At 46.9% G+C, this 14,150-nt stretch overlaps 1 protein-coding gene across 10 annotated transcripts in view; it reads right to left on the bottom strand.

The window, feature by feature from the left end:
* CAMK2G (calcium/calmodulin dependent protein kinase II gamma) overlaps nucleotides 1-14,150 on the bottom strand; it is a 110,530-nt gene that overhangs the window by 60,811 nt on the left and 35,569 nt on the right. For all 10 annotated transcript variants that reach the window (XM_042863199.1, XM_042863202.1, XM_042863197.1 and 7 more), the window contains exon 3: nucleotides 631-690. In XM_042863199.1, coding sequence (XP_042719133.1) covers nucleotides 631-690 — 60 coding nt within the window. The remainder of the gene's footprint in view (nucleotides 1-630; nucleotides 691-14,150) is intronic.

Here is a 14,150-nt window from a genome sequence, read left to right as displayed (position 1 = left end):
AAAAAAAAAAAAAAAAAAAAAAAATGCTGTGTAGAAAATGCATGAACCACTGACATTCCCCCAAACGCTTTTCCAAACCACAACAGAGCAGTCACATCGTTACTCATTACAAATGGAGAACCAGCTGTAGAACCAAAGTAGGAAAGTGACATGTTTCTGTTTTCAGTGGGGTTTACTTATAAAAATGGATATTCTCTCGGGCACAACATTTAATGTGTGAGAGGTCTGACAAGAAAATATAAGAACAGATAAAAATAAAGCTGATGAAAGTTAAAGTCCCAAATAAAAATCGACATCACCTACTAAACTAAGTGCAACAAGCTTTACAGGGCAAACAAATCCCAGTAACTAGGCTAGTAACAAAAGTTTTAGTCATCCTGAATATTTTCAAGCAATAAACATACTGGCTAGTATATTCATCACTGCAAATTACTGAAGAAGGTGGTTACTACTCCTCCTCATGCCCTACCTCTACAATTGCACTCAAATTCAACAGTTCTTTCTGCTGAAAAGCTGCTGCTATGGTGCTACTTTGCATTTTGTGACATCCTGAGCTAGTGGAAATTGCTTCTTCATCACATACAGAATAGCCCACGGATACCAGTGCACGGAGTATCTTTGGATGTTTACCAATATTCGGATGCTTTAGAAGTCGGCAGATTCGAGCTTCACGTTCCAGTTTCTGGTGATCTGAAAGAGAAAGAAACAAGGTATTCAGCTCCACAATTCTGAACTAGGCTCTTGCTCATTTTCAACAAAGAAAGGAACACAGTGACCCAGCTGATGTCCAGAAGCATGGATGAGACTAGGAATTGCTGGAACACAACCATCTCCCAAAATCTCACAGTTGTAACAGCCAATCAGGTGCCTGTAGATGAGGCTGCAAAGGACCTCTGCTTCCAGTAAAGGGTTAAAGCGATAAAGAGATATTCCCTGCTTGGATTCCAAGTGAACAGTAACAGCAACACAAAGGTACCACTCTTCCATCAGATGCACGAACACATGAAACCAGTTCCAGGGCTTTTGAGACTTATCTCCTTCTCCAAAGCTGGAGAACATTCTCTGAAGAAATAGCTCACAGAAAATGAAAGGGACCTGCTGCCAGCCCAGAGAAACATCAGGGAAGAAAGGAAGAGCAGGAGGGAGAAACACACAGGTACTGCTGCACACAGCCAACACATGAAGTAGGGAATGCTGCCAGCTCCGATGAACCGTAAAGGTAACCATACTTCAGTACCCACGGATGGAGTCACTGATGAAATGCTGATCAAGCACTTCCAGTTCTCCAGGCAAGAATTCCTGCCCAAATGCTAAGTATGCTTATTCCAGCCCAAAGGCAACATCAGTTTCAGCAGGACCGTCATCTGGATTAAAGAATAACATATCAAAGAGAGCAGAAAATGGTTTCTCCTCCCCAGAAACGTAACATGCATGAGTGCAAGGAAAGGAGAGAGAGCTAAGGCAACTCCGCTCATCTTAGCCAAGAAGCAGGGGATCTTTAGCTGCTGAGGCTCAGATAGATTTTTCATTACAGCAATAATCGAGTCCTGGCTTTTCAAAGCCCCATCCTTGCAAATGAAACACACACATCAGATGAGCACAACTTCACTGAAAGGAGCTGAGGGAGGCAAATCTCCAGGGCAGCCCCAGAAGCTCCTGAGCTCTCAATCTTTGGGGATGCAGATATGTACAGAAAGAGAGAGGACTGACTGCCCTTCCCCAGCCAGCAAACGAACACAGCAAGGGAAAGCAGCCATCTCTGAGCTCTACTGACATTTCTCCTCCTGCAGGTCTTCAGCATACAGAGTTGAAAATGGACCTTCTTTGCATTCCCTGTGGGGCACCCTTTTTTCCACAGGAGTAAGCAAGACACTTGGCTGGTTGGGCTGCTCAGCAGATGACTACTACAAGTGCAGCATCCTCTGATTTACAGGAATCTCACTAGAGATCCACGTAAACAAAGACCCACTGCTCTGCACTGAGAATAGTCCACGCAGCTCCGCAGTCTCTGCACGGTCCTCCCTTTCCTTTGCACAGAAAAGCTTTGGGCAACTGTTCTCATCACGAGCAGAAGAGGGAGACCAAGGCAGATATCTCAGCTCAGAACACTTCTTTCCCAGGCTGGGAATAGCAGCTCAGGGCACTGCAGGATTTCTATCTTCTTTCCCATTGCTGAACTGTAGAAAATGTCCCAATTAATATTTTATATGGGCTGAGATGTGCTTACATCCTCATCTGCTACTGTTCTGGGAGGGGGGAAGGTAAATGACTCTTTTCATCTCTCTCTTCTTCTCAGTCCTGGAAATTATTGTTGTTGTTGCATATATTTCACAGCTCCATGCCAGAACCACTCCAATAAAGTAGCAGGCAGGAGGAAAGCCTGGAGAGAATCCACACTCCCAAGGCCCTGGTGCAGTGCAAGCGCTTTCTCGCCTGCATTGCCGGGGGTGCCTTGGCTCCTCTTTTTGCAGTATTTTGCAAATGAAGTTTTAGAAAGTAGTTGCAAGGTAACAGACTGTGCTGCACACTCTGCACCCGGGCCAGGTTCTCACAGCAGGACCACAGTTTAAGATAAACTATCCATAACTCTCTCACATGCCTGGGTCTTGCAAATCCCCTTCTTACCCTCCCAGCTCTACTTGGAACCCCTACAAAAGGGGATCCTTCCCTCACTCAGATCACGTTGCCCTCGTGTGCAATTACACTTGCTGTGAATCTGTTCCTGAGCACAAGGGCACGGGGAAGCAGACGGCAAAAACAGCTGAGCAAAGGGGAAGGAGAGGTAAGATGTACCACGTGCTGCTCAGCCACTGGGCCATGACAGCCAGGACAGACAGCTGACAGGAGCGAGGCTCAAACAGAATGACATAACCATCAAAATGCCATGGGAGATGTAAATCAAGAGCAATTGCTCCCCTGCAATCCTACACCCTCTCACAGAAGGAGGGGAGCGGGCAGGGCAGCAGACACAGCAGAACTTGTGACAAGAGGTCATCACCCCACAGCCCGTCCCTCCAGCACCATGCAGCCTGGCCAGAGACCAGAGGAGGAGTACAGCACTCCGGTCACAAGGTACAGCAAACTATTTCTGGTCAGGGTGAAGCATTCTGCACTGTTCTGTCTCCAGGGCAACAAAACAGGCAAACTCAAGCACAGCTTGCAGACAGAAAGTGCGACTGCTCCAGGCGGCAACCCCAGCCTTGCAGCCCCAGTGCAGAGCAGCAAAAGGTCAGGCTGGGCTGGGTTGGGCTGGGCTCCTCTGCGTGCTCTGCAGGAGCTCCCATCCCGTCCTGGACAGCATCGGATCACAGCCCAGCTTGTGACCTGAAAAAGAGCTCTGGCCCCGCAAAGATCCCCTTTTTGGTCTTTACTGATCAGTAGTCTTTGGCACAGCACGGGTATTCCACTCCTGTTCCAGGCATTAGTGGCATAGTCAATTCAACACTAGGGGCAAACAACTCGGTATCTAAAAATTTCAGCAATAAACACAGAGTTGCAATTTTTGTTTTTCTCCCTCTGATCTAACAGCAGTTATTCCCAGTAGGAAACAGGAAAAAAACAAAAAAAAAGCCAAATTTTGTATGCCCATTAGAGCAGCCAAAGGTTGGGCTTGAAGACATTGTAGTCAGGAGCTCACGGAACCGTAAAAATCCAACAGACCTTAACTGCATTAGGAGAATGATGAAAAGAAATCCAGGTTTTGATCACTGCCTTACCAAGAGCTTGCAAAGAAAATCATTTCTTCTCCCCCCCACCAGAAGATCACCCTAATTTCTGCAGACCACATATGGAATAGAGGTGGAAAACCAGCCCACTGCAAACCAGATTCACCCCATGGCATTGGGCCCATCTCCCACCATTCCAGAACTGCTCAACTTCCACCAGCAATTTCCATACCTTGCCTAAAACACCATGTATCCTTTAGGAAACACCACGGTTCATGTTTAAGACTTCAAGAGATAATAAAGCCATATATCCAGAGAAGTTACTCCAAACTTTAGTTACCCTCCCTGTCAAATCTTTACATGGCCGTTCCAAGTCTGAATTCATCTATCTCGTATTTCCAAATATTGGATTTCATTAAGTTCCCTTCCTGCTAAATAAGAGAGCTGTCTAGCCCTGAACAATAGCTGATGCTTAAAACTTAAGTACAGGATATTACCAACACTCATCTAATATTCATTTCATGTTTTCCAGCCAAAAAAAAAAGAGACTTTTGCTATTTGGGCAGTACTTCTATCTACAGATTGAAGCAGCGTCTATCTACGTGGATACAGAAGTGCAGTTTATACAGACCATCTGTAGCAAAATCTAAAAGTAAACGCTCAAGGGGATGGTGCTTAAAAGCAGCAGGACAAAACTTTCTCACGTTTGACACATAAACTAAGATGTTTATTTCTAGTTCCCAGGCCTTTATACAGATAAGATTTCTGAATTTGATTTTAACAACCAGGCCTACGTTTTGCCAAAATATCTTTTGCATCATTGCTCTGCAAACGCCGCTCTAAGTGCCATTCCAGTAATGCTAATATCACATTTCTTTAGAACACAGCCGATAAGAAACAGGCTGTTCAGAGAACTGGGCTTGCTTTGGGTTTCCATTTGTCAGGCCCTTTGCTTTAGCAGAACACAAGAATAATTGGGTTACTATTCTTCGTGGAAATTACGGACCTGCAGAAGTGAAAGCACAGCTCTTCATACAAACACAGCCCCTTCACTGAACAGATCTGCTTGTGCACAACGGGTGGCCAGAAGTGGCAGCGCACAATTCATAATGCCACGGCTGTAACAGATGCTGAGCTGGCTAAACCAAAACAACCCAGCCTCAGTATAAAAGACAACCAACCAAACCCATGATAATTCAGCTTGTATGTTGTAAATTCATCTGACTTCATCAGAAAAAAAGGACAATGTGATGTAAGATAGGTGCACCAAAAGGAAACAGAAAGCAAAATGCAGCTTTCCTTCATGACAAACTGACAACCTCCCACTGGGCAAGAAATATGACCAGTTCATAATGAAATGCATTTCTCACTCTTCTGTAAGAAAATCCTTTCCTTGTATGATCACCTCTGCCTCTTTCCTCAAAGATGCTGTGGCAGAGATGGACAGACCCACCTTCTGGGCTCTGTTCCAGACAGAAGTGGTTCCCAGTGTCCTGTTCCAGCCACTACAAGCACTGCTGCTTTGCACGTTTACTCCACGCCAGTTCTTTCCCCTCCCAAGGTACCAGAGACCCAAAGAAGAACATTCTCAGACACACAGACAGGGCACAGGACATCTGCAAATCGCAGCAGTATGTAGGTATCAGGTGAGAACATTTACATAACGTTACAAAAAAAAAAAAAAGAAAAGATGAAGGAAAACGTTGCAGCACTCCATCAGCCTGTTCAGAAGCAGGGTGGAGGGATTGCCAGAGAGAGGAATCCCTCCACCCTGCTTCTGAACAGGCTGATGGACTGCTGCAACATTTTTCTTCATCTTTTTTTGCTAAGGGCTGCAAGGTGCTTGTGAATGGCAGAGTTGGACAAGGATACCTGCAACAAAGCCAAGAGGGAATCGGCCCCAAGCAGGTGGGGCGAGGGCTGAGCACATGACAGTGATATAGCGGTGCCCTGGATCCAGTGCTTGGACTGCAGCTCCCAGGCAGTGTGGAGCAGGGCTGCGTTTCAGCCATCGGCAGCTGCCCAGCCAGGGCCTTGCCATAAGCTGCCCAAATAAGCTGTGAGCAGGGAAGTTAAAGGAGCCGTGCCCTTGGCACCTTGGTCACCCCACCTGTCCCCGGTGCACCGAAGCTTACTGTTCCAGAAAGAAACACCAGCAAAATCATGCTGACAAGCAGAAGACAGCATCAAAAAGAAAATTAAAGAGTGGACAAGACAGGTGCTCAAATAAAGCAAAACAACATTTACCAGAGAAAGCAATTAACCTCACACCTACCAGAAAACAAGGTGGAAAAAGTGAGCTCTGCCACACTTCCTTCAGCCCTCACTAGAAAAACAGCACGGCTTTGAACTGATTCCACACACAGAGCTGCACACCCACTGCTCCGTTTGTTTGCTCACTTTACCAAACTGCAGCTGTACTGAGGTCGTGTGGCTAAAGCTCACTATGTACTTCATGCACTTGACTCCAAAAAAAGAAGAAATAAAAAGGGGGTTTCTGTAGCTGCCTACAAGCTTATCCACCCCAACGGGAGGGAAGATTCTTTCCTAAGCACAATAAAAAGAAACACAACTTGCACTTAGTTGTGAATCATTTTGTTTGATAAAAGCCTGTGCTATGAAAAAAAAAACCACCTTGTTTCTCTCTACCAATATACAACCTTCCTGCTCTCAGCTGGTGTGTATATTACTTGGGCTGCTTGGTAACATAGTCCACCTGTCTTCTCCATCCTGCACTAGAACCACGCTTTATCACTGCTGCTAAAGGAGGCTTGAAGTCATCATTCCTGTGGGAACACACTCTAGATTACATTTCTGAGAATGGGAACAGTCCGGAAGAGGAATCAAACCCAAAGCAATAAATTCAGTTTGATTGCTGTCATCATGCCAATTCCGGGAGACAGTCAATTGGTGCCAGCTGCTAAAATATCTTTTGAGTCACTTCAAGGCAGAAATTGAATTTGCATCAAATAGCACAAGACTGGCTTTAGCCTTCAGGTTTCTTCATGCTTTTTGGTGCTTGTTTCAATTTAAACTTTCTCTCTGAGACCTTCTTAGCAGAATGAGTGAGGTCCCTCTTGCTGGACTCCAAGCCATCAACTTCTCTCCATATTTCCCTATTTTCCAATTGCTGTGCTGCTGAACAGTGCAGATCACTCCGCTTTTGAGATAAGATGGCAAAAGGCAGCGTGCTATGTCTTGAAGATCAGCAACTCTCAAATCACCACCATTTGCCCTTCTGCAGAAGCTCTGAAAAATGAGATGATGTTAGCCCTTAACAATGACCAGAGGCCCATGTAGATTCAATATATTCTTTCTGACAATTGCTAACAGCAGATGCCTAAAGAAGAACATCAAGAAGGAGAGCACAAAAGAACTCTCCTCAAGCACTCACCCTCCCTCCAGCTCCTTGCAGCTTAGGACTTGCACATTTCCTTTTTGGTACTGCTGCATTCCCATCTCAAAGATCAGCTATTGCTAATACCTCCATAATGGTGCCCTGCCCTGTATCCAGATGACATTCCTGAAAGCCAAATTCTATTCTTAAGCCTCCCCAAACAGTACAACCCCAGCAGCACAACATCCCAAGGGCAGGGGGTACCCATCACAGCCCCACTGCCACCAGAAACATCTCTGCTGCTGGAACCCACCAAGTCATAAGGAGAAGGCACTGCTGAGGCCAGCAAGTGAAGATGGAAGGGGAAGTTGCCTTTTCTCACCCAGGGAAAGCTGTAGAAACTAGAGGGTGGTGAAATCCTCATCATTTGCCTTCAGCCACTGACAAAGCAGGAGGCTTGAGCACCAATGGGACACAATAAACAAACACAGGACTTCTTTCACATAATGCTGGCAGACATGCTTTCGTGACAAAGAGTTTCCTCTAGCAAAACCATGAATATTACTACCTTGTAATAGCATTTTCCCACGCTCTCCCGACCTCCCAAGAAATAAACAACTCCACACACAGAAGTGTAACACTAGCCCTAAAAGTACATATGCACATGGATCTTAGAAGGAGCCAGAAAGCTCCTGCAGTTTGAAATAAGCTGCTTTTCCACACATTAGCAGCTGGAAACCCCCTGGTCTTATTGCCCTGGGAAAACAAAATTAACTAAATAAAGGGAACAAACCACACAAACTTAGAACTGCATCCCCTTTTGTGTTCAAGTAATGTAGAAGTTCAGATTGTGCAGATTTACCAATGCCACACAACTGAAGACAAGATGGTTCAAGTAAGCACACATGTATCCCTGGCTGTGCCCTGAAGAGTGGGCCAGTGTATTTATTCTCTTCCTTATAATTTCTTCATGTTGTACTTACTTTACAAAGAATCTGACTGAAGGCAGATATGAACATATGTGCAACAGTGGTAAAAGGAAAGAAGATAACAGAAATAAGTAAAATGATGGATCTTAATTAAAAAAAAAAAAAAAAAAAAGTCACAGCCTGCATCTTTGCCATTGCAATTTCTATCTATTGTCAGTCAAAACTGCCTTTTCTTTTCACGTGCATGTTTTTCCATTTATCAGCAAAACTCGTCCCATATATGCCTGTGGCTTATCCAGCAGGTGAGCTTGGTGGGCAGAGGAGAATGCCTGTCCTCTGGCTTCCAGGATTACTCATCCTGGATATGACCAACTGCGCACATCATAATGCAAAGGAAAAGCAGCTTGATTGGTGCAGCAAGAGGAAGCGGGGAGCTCGTCTCACACACACAGCAACTTTCCAGGAACTTCAAGAGCCACAGGAGGTCAGATTACCGAACCACAGCTCACGATGTGAGCACACTGAGGTTGTGTTCATGCCTACCAGGCCTCTCCTTGCTACCAAGGCACAGATAAAGTCACTCTGGGTATTTCACCTGTCACACTACAGTCCAATCTATATAACTGGTGTTTTTCAATGACTTTATTGGTTGATTCCTCACACATGCTCTAGCCAAAGGTTTCTAAGCACTTGTAGGCATTCCAGCCCCAGATCTGCAGACTGGTGACCCCCTCTCCTCCAACACAGTGCCGTAGAGCAGCTCCTCCCAGCAGGCTTACAGCTGTTCACACACATGGGGCATCTGGATTTCATGGCTCAGCAGCACCCACTGTGCACTAAGGTACCAGAAACAGCTGCTGCCAACAGCCTTCAGGTGGCAGAGAGGATCTTCACCTGATACTACCTATGCTTCTCTGTAAACGATATACTGGAGAGTGGTAAAAGACAGCAACAGAGGGAGAACTCCTTGATGTGCTCTAACTTCCAACATTCAGCTAAAGATCTTGCCTGCAGCAGATCTCATGGCATGATCAAAGCCAGCAATGCAAAGGCACGCACCAGCATATAGAAATAGACGGGGCAAGCACCCATTTTAGGCTTGGCTTTGAGATCACCTCAGAACAAAACAATCCAGGCAAGGAAGCTCCTCCAGAGCTAGCTATGACACTTACAGAAGGATTCTGGTTTCAAACATTTCACAACTGAGGTTACCTTCCTGCGCTTAGTTAACAGCTATGGTCCCAGATGTCAGTACCTACAGCTTGCTGCTGTAACCAAGAATTCTACCCTTTTATCACCAAAACTCCCCTTGTGTTTATCATCTCCACCTGCTCCACCGGCTGCTGCAAAGAGCTGGTTCTTGCTTCTGCCAGCCTTCTCTCTTCTCAGGGCAACAGGAATGCCTATGCTGCAGAAGGAGGGAGGCTGTGGGAGCCATCTTGCAGCAGCGCTTGCACCACCTCTCTACAGCAAGCATGCAGCCACCTTCCTCTTGACTTGGGAGACAGAACAGCAGCAACAGGCATTAACAGGCAGGCAGAAGCACAGCAAAGGACAGGAATTCTGTTCTCACTTTATCTGTTGCAGCCAGAAGGCATCAACTGCAGCAGTCACAGCCGTGACACAGAAGCAGCACATTGTAACCGTATGTTCACTGAGAGCAGCACAACTGCCCTGCTGTCCAGCTTGGCTGGGCCTCTGCTCCAATGGCCACAGCAGATTTTTGAGGTAACAGTATTTTACCTCTGCTTGAGTGCGTTTGTTCAGTGCAATTTCAAAAGATGAAGAGATCGTGCATCCCAGAAAATCAAAGAGCCGTGGGATATGAGTGAACCAGAAAAAGGAATAAAGTTTCCAAACCAGAAGATGCAGCAATTAATGCATACTTCTGTCACGGTCACTTCAGACCATGCATCCCATTAGATGATTTCCCTACGCCCTTCAGAGAACATGCCCAGCCCAGTCCTCAAAATGTGATGTGCTCCCCCCATGCTGCCTGCACCAGAGCCCTCCCCTTCCTTCCCCCCCCTTTTCCCTTCCCCTTCCCCTGCCCCTCACCCCACCTCACCACTCTGTTCCCCTGTGTTTTGCCTCCTGTCACTCATGCTTTCCTCTGAGGCCCCACATCCTGCAGCACAAATTCCCCAAACCCACAAGAAGCCCCAGCTTCCCCCAACCCAAGGGGGAGATGTCTCCTCCTGCCTCCAGACTAGCTGCATGCAGGGCAGCCCCACCCGAGCCTTTCTATCTCTGATTACCCATCTGCAATGGCACCATTTTAAAGCTGCATTTTACAAGAAAGTCACGTGTTCACCTGCTAGTTTGGGGGTAGAGCCAAAAAAACACACCACTGCATGGGGGAGGGGAGCTGATGCATTTTTTGTTTCACTTGTCCAGCATAACAGTGGCTTCACTGAGAGCAAGAGCAGAATCTCATACAGATCCTCCAGATGCTCTTGCCTGGCAGTGGGAAAAATTAAAAAATACAGTACTAAATGAAGAGCAGAGTGGAGGAACATGCTCTGCTCCCCCACAGATCCAGGAAGCTGGAAATGCCAAGAAACGCTGCAGCTCAAACTACACCTTCCATCCTGCCACAGCCCCACAAGACAACATCCACACCTTGGAGCAGTGGGCTGGGGGCACCTTGTCACCATGCTGCAGCACCACACTCAGGAGGTAGAGACTGTGAGCTGAGGGATAAAGAGGGGTGACAATGCTAACCTGCACACACCTCAGTGTGCAGTTAGAAAAGCTGGTTAGAAAGCTGCAGGAACAAGTTTGAGATCAAGCCGGCTGGCTGTAGAATATTAAAGTAAGTAGCAACTCAACAGATTTATTTTCCCTTCTTAAACTTTGCAAAAAAATTTTTTTGGAATAAGTACAGAGTGTGTTTTCAATGGATTCCATGCATTTTCTGCAACGAGATGGTCAGAGCAACAGACTCAGCAGCATCTCACCTTGCATGGAGCCATGAAGTGCTTTTCTTGACTGCCCTTTGCAGATCTCTCTTTAATTGTCCCTAGTCCTACAGACCATGAAGATAGATTTAAGGAAAATTGAAACTTTGAAGTTCTACAGAAAATTACTTACATGGGGAAAAAAATTATGTTAGGAAACAAACTAATTTTCCACAAAAGAAAAGCTAAATTTTATCAGAGAATCTCCAAGTACACAAACATTAAACGTGCAGCATAACGAGCCCCAAAGCACAAGGTTTTCTCCCTCATCTTTAAATGGGATAAAGGAAACAAAGGCATAGGATCACAGAACATCCCAAGTCCCAAGGAACGGATCTACAAGGATCACTCCTGATTCCACGTGAGACCATCCAAAATCCAAACCTATGTCTGAGAGCACTGTCCAAACACTTCACAAACTCCAGCACTCTGGCTGTGCTTGCTGCCCTGTGCAGCCTGTTCCATGCCCACCACCCTCTAGTGCAGACCCTTTCCCTCACCCCCAGCTCTCCTCCCCTGATGCAGCTCCATGCCGTTCCCTCAGCCCTGTCGCTGTCACACACAGCAGAGCTCAGCGCTGCCCTCCGCTCCCTGTGAGGAGCTGCAGTCGCCATGAGGGCTGCCCTCAGCTCCTCTGCTCTAGGCTGAGCAAACACAGGGACCTCAGCTGCTCCTCACACACCTCACCCTCCAGACGCTCCGCCATCTTCGTAGCCATGCTTTGGATGCTCCCTAACAGCTTTCTGTTCTTCTCACGCAGTGGCACAGACCCGCAGCAGTGCTGGAGCTGAGGCCGCACAGCACAGCAGGACACCCCTCCCCTCGCCCGGTGGCAGTGCTGGGCCTGGTGCACCCCGAGGTGCGGGGCCCCATGGCTGCCAGGGCACGCTGCTGGCTCACATTCAACTTGCTGACAACGATAGCAGAGGTACGGAAGCCAGAGACCATGTCAGCAACAAGTCTGTGAACAAACTCAGACCTGCGGAGTTCCAGTCCCTCACTGCCTGATTTTTACCCTTCCAAGGGAAAATGAAGGCAGAAACAAAGCACTTCATGTCTAATGGATTTGTAGGGGTTTGTCAAAGGAAGAAGAGCAAGAAGCGAAAGGAGCAGCATTACCACTGCTGTGATACCTTGTCCTGTCTCACGCTGGGAAGCATAAAATCTTACATTACTACCATACCAAGTATTCTTATAAGTTCCATGTTCAGAGATGCAAACTAAGCAAACAAACCCCAACATTTAGCCTGTTTGGGCAGAGTTGCCATACAGAGCTGCATAGAGCTGAGCAGCTGCCCTGCCACCCCTGCGCCTGCTTCTGCACATTTCCTGGGAAAAAGGTACTTGACTCATCTCTGTTCCAAAAAAGCAGCTGCTGTGTTCCAGTTTTGATTTATTCTCTGGCTAAGTTCATTTCTTGTTTTGATGAATGTTTAATGCTTCAGGCTAGATCAGTTTAGATCTTGTTTGTCTGGGGCCATTCAGCACTGCTGCTTTACTGCAATACTAATTTTGAGGCCACCCACTGTTTTCTGCCTCCCACTCCCTTTCCATCCCCCCCCAAAAAATGTCTTTGGCTGTTGTTTCAATCTAAATTACATGGTGCACTTTGGCACTGAATCCACAGCACCAGATCAACACGTCTGAAACTTGACAAACCTCAAGAGATGACGGGCCAGGTAATACAAGAAATGACAGATCTCTGTCACGGGACAAACCTTGTGACAGACAGACCAACCAACCCAGAAGAGCAATGCTTACTGATGAGGTCCCACACTGACACTGCCTAGCAAACAAAAGCTGGCTAAGATCTGAGAGACAGAACTGTAGCTCTTGTGTGATTTCAAAGCCTGTGGATCTGAAGTTGCTGCGTATCCCAAGAAAAAAATGAGAGAGGAAAAGGAAGGTGTGTCAGGAAGAAAAAGAAAATACCATGAAGCAATTATTAAAGCTCAGACACTGGTACTACAAAGCAACTTCCTCTGTTGAGACTGAGTTTTAAAGGGGGGTGGGGGGGTGGGAGGGGAGGAGTTTGAAGTCTGAAGACAAAAGCCTCATCTTCTACACAGCACAGGCAGGAGAAATAGTGGCAGAGAAAGCCGCTCCCAGACTACCCAGTGGACTGCCTCAGCTCTGATCTAAAGGAGTACTTCTGCCACACTCAGGATGTTATTCTGACACTCACAGGTTGAATTTCAATCCAAAACAATTAAAGAGAGCATGATCTCCTGCAAGTAGAGCTCCCAGCAGCCTTCCACAGCTCCGCACGTGCTGCACAGAGCTAGGATCCAGCCTTCAGGGCACCTTGTTAAAAAAGGCTCTCCAGCAGCCACCACTCCCAGCAAGCAGCAAGGGACGTGCTTCCCCACATGCTCCTTTTTGCCATCTCTTCACGGACAGCTGGTCCTGCCAGAAACAACTTGGGACCTGCTCATCTCGTCACCAAAGGTATCTCCCTCTTTCAGCTTCTCTCCCCTTCGGTTCTCCTGCAGCATACCTCAACACTACAGTTTTTAGGTAGGGCTGGCAGACAGCTGAAGAAATTTGACTGCTGCAACCCTAGCACAGGAACAGAGTGTCTCTCAAACTGCTTACATCCAACACAGGGCAGAATCTGATGAGACAGCAGAGGAAGTGCAGGGAGGCCTAGAAAGCATGTCCTCCAGGCACTAGTAAATACCAGCATGAAATGTGCTTCTCAAGGCAAACATAAAGAGCACCTACAGCCAGGAACATGAGCAGGAGACAGGGCGACTCAGGAAGTACCCAGCGGGAAACCACAAGAAAAAGAACAGAGCATGAGAAGGAGAGAGCAGTGCAAGGAAAACAGGATTACATGGCAGGAGAAAGCCCAGCTTAGCAGGCCTCAGCACAGGGGAGCAGAGGACAGCACAGCAGTGCCCAGGGGAGGCTGTTCACCTTCATGGGCCATAAACCCTAGCAGCAGCCAAAGCTGTTGACCATGTTAACCCAGCAGCTCTACAGAAAGTCAGTCTGGTAGTCCCTGTTGTTGTCATGAAGGGCAATTGGTTTTCCTTTTTACCACTATTTAAAAGAATTCCTGTACTTTGCATTTCACCCATGCCATGAAATGCATCTCTCTCAAATCAGACCACCTCTCATCATGGCTGAGGGGGTGCCCGGAAAGGGCAGTTTGGCTTCACACTGTCAGCCAGTACCCAAAGCAGGGCTGTGGTGTTGGTGAGCAGCTAAGGAAGTTTCTGCCTCCAGCCCATCTGCTTGTTCTCACTTTCTCAAC

Source organism: Lagopus leucura, unplaced genomic scaffold, assembly GCF_019238085.1.
Source record: "Lagopus leucura isolate 7727_CA_CO unplaced genomic scaffold, USGS_WTPT01 Super-Scaffold_739, whole genome shotgun sequence".
Taxonomy (NCBI): domain Eukaryota; kingdom Metazoa; phylum Chordata; class Aves; order Galliformes; family Phasianidae; genus Lagopus; species Lagopus leucura.
The sequence above is the reverse complement of the archived record's forward strand: the minus strand, read 5'-3'. Positions and strand labels throughout refer to the sequence as shown.